This window comes from Choristoneura fumiferana, chromosome 13 (assembly GCF_025370935.1).
Source record: "Choristoneura fumiferana chromosome 13, NRCan_CFum_1, whole genome shotgun sequence".
Lineage (NCBI taxonomy): Eukaryota > Metazoa > Arthropoda > Insecta > Lepidoptera > Tortricidae > Choristoneura > Choristoneura fumiferana.
In genome coordinates this window covers 19,318,416-19,330,885 of record NC_133484.1, presented here as the reverse complement: position 1 = coordinate 19,330,885, position 12,470 = coordinate 19,318,416, and the positions used below count along the sequence as shown (strand labels likewise).

At 38.8% G+C, this 12,470-nt stretch overlaps 1 protein-coding gene across 1 annotated transcript in view; it reads right to left on the bottom strand.

The window, feature by feature from the left end:
• Window positions 1–664: 664 nt before the first annotated feature.
• Window positions 665–12,470, bottom strand: part of LOC141434284 (uncharacterized) — a 29,382-nt gene continuing 17,576 nt past the window's right edge. The window contains exons 3-5 of the mRNA XM_074096680.1: window positions 4,739–4,879; window positions 3,950–4,009; window positions 665–1,057 (exon numbers count right to left, since the gene is read on the bottom strand). Of these exons, the coding sequence (XP_073952781.1) occupies window positions 860–1,057; window positions 3,950–4,009; window positions 4,739–4,879 (399 nt within the window). The 3' untranslated portion in view covers window positions 665–859. The remainder of the gene's footprint in view (window positions 1,058–3,949; window positions 4,010–4,738; window positions 4,880–12,470) is intronic.

Below are 12,470 nucleotides of genomic sequence, written 5' to 3'. Positions count from 1 at the left end.
GGGCTATGACCGTTATGATAAATGTTTGCGCACGTAGCTTGTACGCGTTTATGATACTTACATCTAACTATCTAATAACTTTAAACGAGCAACTCGGGGATTTCGAAAACGGCTCCAACGATTTGGAAGAAATTTGGTGTGTAGGGGTTTTCGAGGATGAAAAATGTATTTAGCTTGGTCTTATCTCTGGGAAAACGCTTGTTGTTGTCAGCGAGTTTTAGCCCGAGCGAAGCTCGGTCACCCAGGTACTAAGATTTAATATAATTAAGCCAGTTAAATACTTCCCAGTGCTCTTTGCAAACTTGTGCATTTCCGCTTTACATGATAACTAGCATAACAACAATACTGGCATCCCAAAAAACATACCCTAGGACATTATTTCCACTGAAACCCCATGTAATTAGCCCTTAGAGATAAAACGGAATTAATCACAAATAAATATCGTTCGTCCCACCTTTTATGCACTATTTTCGGATTTATAAGTGGAAAATAGCCCTATCAAATTATCCTGACAAAGGTCGATAAAACAGATTTCCACTCTGACGTTTTTAAAATTAAAACACACACAACATGAAATTTCCTTACACAATGTCAACATTCTCAGTCAATCTATTGCAGCCATGACCATCAAAGAGCCCTCAAATAATTGGGTAAGTAATGCCCTTTGCGGTAAGAGGCTTGTACTTTAAAAGCATCTTCACCAATCTGTTGGCGACTGCACATTCAATATTACATACCCCCTTTTATATTTTCTTACTCTAGACCTTTTTTTCTAAATTCTTTCAAAATTCCAATAAAAAGTTAAACAATTTCAGTATAAAGATCAAACGAAAAACTATTTTTCTCCAAATCTAAGTCCTTATGCACCAGCACACCTCTTTAATTCCTCAACCGCCTCGGTAGTCTTAGCTTTCGCCCTTTTCCGCAGATGATTCAGTTTTCGATGCGCGTGGGCAAGCAAGTCGTGGTAGGAGCGCCGTGAATGCTGGAGATCGTCGCGCACTCGGTTTATTTCTTGCATAGCAAAGCGACGCCAACGAGTCACTCGCGGCGTCGTCTGGAATATTAAAAATAATTTTTAGTTAGGTGTTTTTGTATCTTATGTTTATATTTAAGATCTAACGGACGTTTGAGCAGAAATACGCATTAGGTATAATGACAGTGGCACTACACAAGCAAAGACTATGAAACATATTTTTTAAAATTTTCAATTAAAGTTTTCCATTAGTTGACACGATTAATTAAAACCGGCCAAGAGCGTGTCGGACACGCCCAAGATAGGGTTCCGTAGCCATTACGAAAAAAATCAAGTAATATTATGTGCGTTATAACACAATTAAAACACTTACTACAGTCTTGAAATCTTTTACCAGAAAAAGAGCGTATCTTCACGGCACTTATGTCCTTTTGTTGAGAAGCGCAGTTTTTCGGCAATAACTCAAAAATATCCGATCATGTTGAAACCAATTTTCGTTGAAAGTATTTATTAAGCGTTACCTTTCCATATTTTTGCATATTTTTTGGACAAACGGTTTACAAGATAGAGGGGGGGGGGGACACAATTTTTGCTACTTTGGGAGCGATTATTTTCGGAAATCTTCACTTTATAAAAAAAAAATTGAGAAACCTTACTCTCTTTTCAAAAGAGCTGTCAAACTATGTGCCACACGTTGATGAGAGTTAATTTTTTTGTTTCAATTTCTGTTACGTGTATGGAGTGCTCCCCCTATAAATATTTATTTTTGTAATGTAACTACAAAACGAAATAGCGGCTTTAACAAGACATCTGTACTCCAAATTTCATTGATATACATCTTGTAGTTTTCGAGTAAAATGCCTGTGACATACGGATGGACGGACAGACAGACAGAGACGGACTTGACGAAACTATAAGGGTTCCGTTTTTGCCATTTGGGCTCTGGAACCCTAAAAATATACTACTTAAAAAAATACGGCACTAGACTGGTTGTTTCATGGTTGTTTGGAACATAGGTACCTAACGGCGGCGCATCAATCATCAATATTACTTTGACACAACACAACCCCTGTCACAGACGTCAACAAATTATTATTGAACGTCTGCGACTACGTACGTATAGTTTTTGATGTAAGAAACATGTAGTCATAAAATTAATATCTAAATAAAATGACCAGCGACGGTGACCTAGGAGGGATTTTTTATTTATAGGTTAGGCTAGGTTATATATTTTTTGTACATAGTCATATTTTGAAATGTTTAATGTATTGTGTTTTATTGCTTTTTGTTATATTACTCCATTAAAAAAAATGAATACTGTAGGTTATTTCTATATAATATCTAGATACCTACATTGATAATAGCGTAGATGAAGGTAAATTCACGCTATCAAAAAACGTTACGTTACCTTTACATTATTAAAGTATGTAAATACAATGAATTATTATTAAAATAATCGACCTTGGACTGTAATGAAAATCTTCACCTTGTCTGTTTTTCTGTTTACGAACTAGACAGCATAATTTTGATGAAAAGTATAAATTATTTATTATAGCCCAAGAGGGCTGTCACAACAAGTTGTGTTAAGCTGACGGCACACGACGTATTTTGTCGTCATGCGCACCGGTGTCATGCATTTAATATCAGACAAGTCTCATTGCATCAGAAATATCAATCTCACTTTAAGGGGCTGTTTCACCACCCATTGATTAGTTTTAATTGACGGATAAATGTGATGCCATCCTATTCAAACAAAACAAACAGAGACGGCATCACACCGTCAAATAAATTCAATCAATGGATGTTGAAACGGGGGTAAATTTAAAAATCGATACCTTTATGTTTATGACGCGTCATGGCATGACACGTCAGACAAAAAACAAACCGGATTTTTGGTGTACTGCCTTTTCGGCGAAATATGTTTCGCCAAATTTCACTTAGCAACCAACCTTTCGCCGAAGTTTCATTTGGCAAACCAATCCTTGGCATAACTTTGCTTCGCATTTTTCTTATTTCGCAACATTTTTATATTGCAAAATTTGACTTCATCACACTTTTATGTGGCAAACAATTATGTAGCAAATGATTGGCTAAGGCAAATAACAAATAGTCAAATAACATTTGGCCAATTTTTATACATTAGGTAGGTATATCAGTCATGATATATAATAAATTAATAAATGTTAAATTATGTGGCGGTGAGCGAGCGAAGCGAGCGAGCAAGACGAGACTAGGCAGAATCGACTTGGATAGGTTAGGTTCAGAAGGCTAAGGCGGGAGCGAAGCGTAGCGTAGCTTCCGCCTTAGCCTTCGATGTTAGGTTTTTTTTTAACAGAACGGAAAAAATCATTGGCTCGTTTACTTGTTTGCTTGTTAAATTAAGGAATGCCAATCAACGCATTTGACGAAAACACAAATGACATCTTAAAAAATCCCAGGTAATAATTTGCATAATAATCATTTATCAAATCATTAGTTGGGAAATGATATCAGTGCGAAATGTTGAGTTTTGAAATGAATTTTCGCCTAAATAAATATGGGACAAATAGTTTGGGAGTTAATAATTTGCTAAATAATTTTCGCCAAAACATTAGTAAACCCGGATTTTTACCTTATTGTTAAAAAAACTCCGACAACCTGGTATAAATTATAGTACTTAACTTAGTAAGGCAGTAGATAGAATATTTGAGTCTATTGTTATGTTTTTAAAATTAATGGATTACTCGTACTAATGTACGATGCAAAAAGAGGGGTGCTTTAAGTTTAACCGCTATGTGTGTCTGTGTATGTGTCTATCTGTGGCACCGTAGCTCTTGAACGGGCAAACCGATTTGAATGCGTTTTTTTTATTTGAAAGCAGGTTTTCTAGCAATGGTTCTTATATGCATGTTTTATAGCTCTCGCTCTCAGTAGTATGTAGGTACCATTTATTACTATTGTACTATTATATTGTATGTACTATATTTCCTTTACCTCACATGCTAGCCCGCAGTCTTTGAAAACCCTGTCGCATTTGTTGATATAGTCCTCACTCTGAAAGCATAAACAAATAATGAACGTTAAACTGATATCATGTCTACGACGTCTGTCGAAACCCTGTCCCAGCAATCAAATTCTCCATTTCTTTCTACCCTTATTCTATACCGTTTGACAGAAAGAAGCGGTGATAGCGATTTTGACTTTAATAATCTTAAGATTGGTTTTTGGAGTCTTTTTGTATTTTTTATTTCAACTCCAAATTTTGTTACTTTTACAGCCCTCCCGTAAAACCCATATCGAAAATACAAACTGAAACATAGATGCACAGAAAAACCAGAAAAAGAGACCAGCGCTGGAAACGAACCCAGGTCCTCGGCATTCCATGCCACGTGCTATACCGCTACACCACCACTGGACAGGGGTACAGACACAAATTTAATAATCTTTTTTTTTAATTATGTGATGATGAATATATTAAGAAGCCGTGGTGGCCTAGTGGTTTGACTTATATGGCCTCTCAAGCTGAGGATCGTGGGTTCAAACCCCGGCTCGCACTTCTGAGTTTTTCTAAATTCGTGTGCGAAATTACATTTTAAATTTTGCCACGAGCTTTACGGTGCAGGAAATCATCGTGAGGGAACCCTGCACAAAACTGCGAAGCAATTCAATGGTGTGTGTGTGAAGTTCCCAATCCACTCAGGGTCCCCGTGGGCCCTAGCTCTTTTATTCTGAGAGGAGGCAGAGGCCCATGATAATGATGATGATGATGATGAATCTAGTTACCTTATTAAGATGCATTCGGAACACAATCATATGCCCAAGCAGGAACTTGTGATGGTTCTCGGCGCTGAAGCTGGCAGAGCGACGGGCGGCGTACACAGCATCGGCAAGTTTGTCGTCGAATGTGGAGCGGCATTCGGGTGGCTGGAAACAAGAGGATATTGAAGGCAAAACGTGGTAATAATAATAACAGCCAAAGGCCTTGGCCCTTATTGTCTAACGCACTAGGAATCGCAATCGTTTTCACTACTTCTTTCGGTATAGAACAAGGGTAGGAAGAATCGGTAATTCCAATAGCCGCGTATCCATTAGAGCAGCCTCAGGCCGAGCACCGCGAGCCGAGCCATATTTTGTCGGTTTTTTGGCCGTGCTCAAAGGAGCCTCAGTCTGAGCCGTGCCTTTTGCAGCGTCTCCACTTGCGCGGCCTCGGAGCGAGGCAGCCGCCCGGCCCGAGGCTGCCTCTAGTGCAGGGTTTCTCAAACTTATGGCTCCACGTACCCCTGTTAAAGTTTCTAGACGACAGCGAACCCCTACCTCCCCCCCCCCCAAAGAAGGTAATAAAATTGACTGTTGGAGAAACTAAGGTCCTTTTTCATCATCATAATATAATGTACCTATATTATTTATCAATTATTTCAATAAAAGGTAACAAATATAGGTTAGAATCGTCTTGCCAACGAAAATACAAACTGAACCAAACAACAACAAATAAGTAACAAATTTGGAGTTGAAATAAAAAATACAAAAAGACTCCAAAAGCCAATCTTAATCATCTTGCCAGTTTTGCAGCCACCATCACGTAAACCTTGTCGCGAACCCCGTACCGTCGAATAGCGAACCCCTAGGGGTTCGCGTACCCCACTTTGAGAAACCCTGCTCTAGTGGATACGCGGCTAATCACTAGCGCCTACGCGGCAGTCAAACTGCCTCTTATTGTCTGACACACTTGGAATCGCAATGGTTTTTACTACTTCTTAGACAAAATTGCGTCTTATTGTATACCGCACTTGGAATCACAACTATTTTCACCACTTTTTTCTGTCACACTGTATAAGACGAGGGTAGAAAGAGATGTTAAATACGATTGTGAACGTCATTAGACAATATAACAGTTACGTGCCTAAGCTTCAGGGCATTGGCCACTACAAACTCATGCAAGTCTAAACTCGGTTTAATGTTGAAAGGTGAAACCACTACATCTACCACGACTTTTTGGAAGTAAACTCCAGAATTCAGTCAAGTTTTAAATTTGAGCGAGTCTTCTATTAGCCGTTAGGTCCACCAACTAAACAGCCAAGGTTTACTCGCTCCAAAATAGCCGGTATTTCCGTCACGCCCGCAAACATATATGTTGTGATATTAAATAATTTAGAACGCCATTCATGAAACTCGTCAATAATTATAGACGACGGGTGACCTCATTGCGAACAGGGTGGCCGCTAAACCAGTGGTTAGTTTAGAACGGCTGAAAGGCCGAAAATGATGCTTTGTTCAGGTAAGTACGTATGTGCGTATTTTCGGTGCGATTTAAAGCTCTGTGTGGAACAAAATCATGCCTCATGCGCAAGGCTCGCGAATGGAGACCCGGCTTTAAACTAAGGCTGTGTTGTGCCCACCTTTTGCTGCAAGCGGAGCATCGTATGATCGGCTGCATGTAAGCTATCCCGCGGGAACTATGCAGTTTTCTGAAATATATCCTTCCCTTCCCAGGGTGTCAAACCATCTTCATACTAAATTTCATCTAAATTGGTTCAGTGGTTTAAGTCTAAAGAGGTAACAAATAGACTGAGAAACAGACCGTTACCTTTTTTTACACAGAAATAGGCTTACGTTTGACCATTTGAGGATAGGAGGAGGAGGGAGGATATTTTATAAAGTATTTATAAAGTAGGTATTGTATAAAGTATTACGTCCTCGCTAACCCTTACTCATTTAATTAATGCGAAAGTAACCCCTTGTGTTGTATGATGCAAAGGAGTGGAATGCTCTGCCACATTCTGTGTTCCCTGATCGCTATATACTTTATATCCTCACTAACCCCTAACCCCTAACTGGTGGTAGGACCTTGTGCAAGGTCCGCCCGGATTACTACCACCATCTTGCTCGCTAACCCTGCCGTGAAGCAGCAGTGCTTGCACTGTTGTGTTTCGACGTGGAGAGTAAGACAGCCGGTGAAATTACTGGCACTTGAGGTATCCCATATTAGGCCTCTAGGTTGGCAACGCATCTGCAATACCCTCGGTGTTGCAGATGTCTATGGGCGGTGGTGATCTCTTACCATCAGGAGACCCATTTGCTCGTTTGCCATCCAGTCGAATAAAAAAAACCCTTACTAATTTAATTAATCCGTTAACCCTTCTGGAGCAAACCGCTATTTTGGCGGCCCCACGAGTGCGAACGCCCGTCACTGTCAAGGCAACGTCTTACGACGCGCATGACGCGCATCGGCGTTCGCTTGCGATACGATAATAAAGGCAATATCGTTCGTTAAACAAAATCGTTCGACGTGCTGACCAAATGACTAGAGAGTAGAAATTGTACGACTAGAACCCAATTCTAAGTAGGCAAGTTAACAATAGCACACTATATGGATAAACCCGTTTGATAGGTATCTGAACTGAAAATTGACTAGATATGGCGTACCTATGCACCAATAAGATATCAAGAAATAGCTTCAACGACCCTATGGTTCATGTGATGTTGAACGCCTTATTATCCCCCGACGCAAAAAGAGGGGTGTTATAAGTTTGACCGCTATGTCTGTCTGTGGCACCGTTTAGCTCTTAAACGGGTGAGCCGAAATGAATGCGGTTTTTTTTATATTTGAAAGCAGGGTTTCTAGCGATGGTTCTTAAGAAATGTTTTATCAAAATCGGTTCAGCCTTTTTTGAGATACTGAACTTTTTTGTTTATTTGTTTTATTCACAAATTTTCAATTATAAGCACCCAAGCCCGTAGAATGTCTTGCGCCTTGCTCCAATCGGCCATACTTTTCAAAAAAATAAAACAAGAAAATTCAACAACAATATATGTTACGAGTATAACCGTATAATTAATAGGTACGATAATTGAGATAACTAAAATGCACTTAATTGTTAATAGTGAACAATGTCCAAAACAGTATCACCATACGGAACCACAACTATACATCCTTTTCATTATATTATTATATTATTTGACGATTTTAATTTTATACTTTTACATGACTTTTACTCGCAAATTATTTGTATGCCTGTGGGCGAAACAGTGATACCAATTACGTTGTAACACCCTGTGTATATTGTAACCACCTATGTTGACAAATAAATATACTTTGACTTTACATAATGCGCGAAAGCCACAAAGATTGTACATTGTTTTCATTTGTATTTGTAAATCGGCACTCTCAACCTCGCTTTCCACAACTCACGCACTCGCTAGATTAACAGAATCTCTGCCAAATACCAAAGCTATCTTTCATAAGTCCGTATAGGATTACAAAGCCGTAAATACCAGGTCAGCGATTCATACAATCTGCCATGCATTACGTTTGCATGGGATCGCACGGTGCATTTGTGCATGATGCAACCAAATGCAACCGTTAGCACCGTTTTGATGTTGCTATAGATTGGGTTACTGATTCCGAAATAGGTGTTTCTTAAATGTATTTAGTTGCTTTTTGACTTATTTCGGTTGATATTAATTTGTTTCCTGGCGTTGTGCTCGGTTACGTTTTACTTTGATCGAGACACTTCCGTACATTAAGATTCTGGCGTCTAGTTATTTCAGTTTATGCCTAACTTTTCATTCGTAAAAAAAAACGAAAATACAATATATTTTTTAATACATATCTAGGTAGTTAAATGATGTCTTTTTTATGCAAATAAACCTATAAAAATGTAATGTGACTGACTAAAATACAACGCATAGCCATACACCATTAGTATCAGTCACGGAACAGAAAAAACAGTTTTTTCTAGTTTTTTTTCTGTTCTGTGGTACCAGTACAGTAAGCCATAACATAATAGCACATACACCCTCACACACATGCTGAGCTGAGTCCTTTTGGCATCACACTACAGTGCAACGTCTCTTATTTTTCTCTCTTCTATTTATTATGTTTTACTGTCTTTTTGTTCTGATGTAGTTAAGATGTGTAGTGTATTTGTTTATATCAATAAATGTTGTGAATTTGAAGAGGGGGATGATTGGGATGTATACTAAGAAGGGATTATTCAAAATTCTCATGGAATTGAGAATTAGATAGTCATATTTTTTATATTAAGAGTGAGCAAACGAGCATGCGGATCACTTGATGGGTCGCAACACGAAGGGTACAGTTTTGAGAGACAGATACAATTTGGTTCGTTTCTTAAAGATCCCTAATTTGTGTAGCTCTGGAATACTGAGGGATAATGCAAACAGTTAATTAAAAAAAAACTGTTAAGTACTTAGTAAGAACTTTTGTTCAATGTCATATGGAATAGGTCTAAGTTCAGTTAATCTTGATCCATTGTAGACTAAATGCTCACGGGAAATACAGTTGCGATGCATTATGGCCGGCCTCGTTCCAAGGCCAATTAGTTCACTATAATCGTCGTTTATCTCCACCATTAACATTTTATATGTTACGCTAAATATTATTTAACTGTGTAAGTACATTCAGGTCAAGTTGTTTATGAAAATGGGTACATCTTAGACTACTTGTAACTTAGACCAGCTGCTTTTTAAACGAAAAACAAAAAGGATTTTTGAATTTCAGATTTTTCAAAACCGTACTTTATACCTACTTAGTATTCTTTTATTTTAAAAGAAAAACCATATTTTTTACAGATAAACTTTTATCTAGACCATTTTCTTTTTTTTACTTTAAACAATGATCCCTAACCTTGCAAATAACTATGACCATTCTTAAATGTTTAAACAAAAAATTATAGCAGTACCTAGGTAGGTATTATTCGATGGTTTTTTCGCGTTGAATGAAGAATGACATTTCTTAATTGTCATAATTAACATTTAGAAAATGAATGACCATCTTGACATTAATCTCACGATGAAGCATAATTAAATTTGATGAAGTTTAGCGATTAACAGAATGATTTGCAACTACATTTTATTCCACGTATCAAATCAATCATCTATTAATTGAATTTCGATGAATAAATTCTACAACATTTAACACTTTAAATTGATGATGAGTTAAACTTGAAATTTGTATTCCTGTCTTATTCAATCGTCTTTTATCATCATCATCATCTCAGCCGTAGGAACGTACGTCCACTGTTGGCCATAGGCCTCCCCCATAGACCACCAGTTGCATCGGTTGGAACGGCCTGCATTCACCGCAAAACATTGCTTGTGGCCGCGTCATCCATCATTCTCGTCAATTGTCTTTAGCCCTTCATAATTTTGCTGTGGCTGAGTTCGAATCATTAAGTACTCATGGGTTCTGTAAGAATCCATCGAAGCAGAAGCAAACAAAAAGAATATTGAAGGACAACTCAGATATAAAGTGGTTGGAACATGGTTTCGACAAAGACTAGTGGCTGAAAGAAGTGGAGACTCTTGCCCAGCTGTATGGATAAAAAATATCGTAGTTTAAATTTTGTCTCTGCTTCACGATAGGCCTTATAAATAGGCTCAGAGTTGCTCAGCGGGCTATGGAGAGAGCTAAAATCGGAGTTTCTCTACGAGATCGAATCAGAAATGAGGAGATACATAGAAGAACAAGGGTCACCGACATAGCCAGCGAATTAGCTCGAAGGTGATAGCCGCTTCCAACCGAAGCAACTGCAGGTCTATAGGGGAGACCTATGTCCAACAGTGGACGTCCTACGGCTGAGATGATGAAGACGAACTTTGTCTCTGTTCTATCGTCTCTATTAATCGTAACTCGATAATATAATGTGTACACCACTTTTACGTGGTATTAGTTCTAATACTTAAACACCTCGCGACCTTCCCCAATATCGCAGCCGCCATTAAGCTGTGACCAACCATTCTTTTGAGTAAATGACCCAGAAAGATCAGACAATGTTTATAACTCTAGCAGTCATAAAATATAAAGTAGTGCATAAACTGCAAGGCCGTGTGTTATTGCATTCGAACGTATGAAAACATTTTAGACTGTGACGTCCGAACTAATGTTCTCAGTGATGCCAGCCAGTCACACATATTATATTTCAATACCTTCTGATTATAATGGAAGCTAAGATAATAAGTCTGTTGCCAAAACGAGACTAGGGGCTGTTTCATCACCCATTGATTAATTTTAACTGACGGATAAATGTCTGCCGTCTCCGTCTATTCGAACAAAACAAACAGAGACGGCATCACACTTATCCGTCAAATTAAAATAGTCAATGGATGGTAAAACAGGGGGGGTAGTGTGTCTTCCCGCGGAAATATCTCATATCGGCCTAAATACGTGCTACTGTAAGGTACGGGTCTTCTCTCAGAATAAGAGGGCTACAGTTCTCACGCGGACCTCACGCTAATTTAATCAAAATGACACCATCAAACAATAATTCCAAGACGCGACCTCTAGTAAAAAAACACTTCAAATGAACAACACCTACGTTTAGCTTCTCAGCTAAAACTGAAGAACGGTTTGTTGGAGAACGAATAAATTTATGGTATATGGTATGTGAAGTTCAAGTGTTGTGGCGCGCCATGGAAGAGGACTATGTCCAGCAGTGGACTGTTGTAGGCTGTGTGAAGTGATGTGAAGTTCCCAATCCGCACTGGGCTCGCAGGGGAACTAACGGCCCAAGCCCTCTCATTTTGAGAGAAGGTCTGTGCCCAACAGTGGTACGTATATAGGCTGGAAAGACGATGATAATTAATCTGAATCCTTGAGTGCAACGGTCTCATCCTCGTCAGTTAGAAATCAAGGCGACCACTGATTACCGCCGTCTCCGCTCGAATGATTATAATTTATCGTATGTCTATTGCCAAATGAAGCGACGAAATTAGATGGTAGACAAGAGTGATTTCTCAGAACCCCGTGTAGGACAAGCGCAATATAAATAAAGCGTTACGTAATTAGTGTTGATGATTAATCTTTATTCTTATCAGTGATTACGATTGGCTCGTCTCACGAGATGAAAGACATTTGTGTTGTTTACGAAGGCACAAATAAACATCCACATGATTGTTTTCCTCGCAAGGTCCAGCGTATCAAATTCAGGACTATAGTTCTTCCCAGTTCCTGACTTACCTACATTCGTGAGTTGAACACTTGAACCGTTTAATTTAGTAGTTGAACTTATGTAACTTTATATGGTGCTGACATCATTAACAAACCACAACGTGGTATTGGTGGTTCCGCATAATAGAACAATCGTTGCATTAGATCATTTAGATCAGAGCCGTAAAGCGCAGCCGCCAGTCTGCGGCCATTAAACATCGTTGGGGTGCGTCTACAAGCGACTGTATGGAGTTATACGATGGTCATGAAAAAGGAACGATGCTTTAGAATAAATCCTGGTTCACATTTATCTGTCGTGTTGTGTCCTGACGCATCAGAACGGTATCCGTTTCATACATTTTATATGGTTGCGTTCACATTTATCTGATGCAGTGTGACGTGACAGCTTGTGTTGTGTTGCATCACAACCATGGTGTAGACGACGCATGTACAAAGTTTAAATAAAGAGTTTGTATACTTACGCTGTCTAGCAATTGGCCACTAATAAAATTGGAAAGCATGCAGCGCGGAAAGAAAACAAAAGAATAACGAGAGTCCTGTCATAGT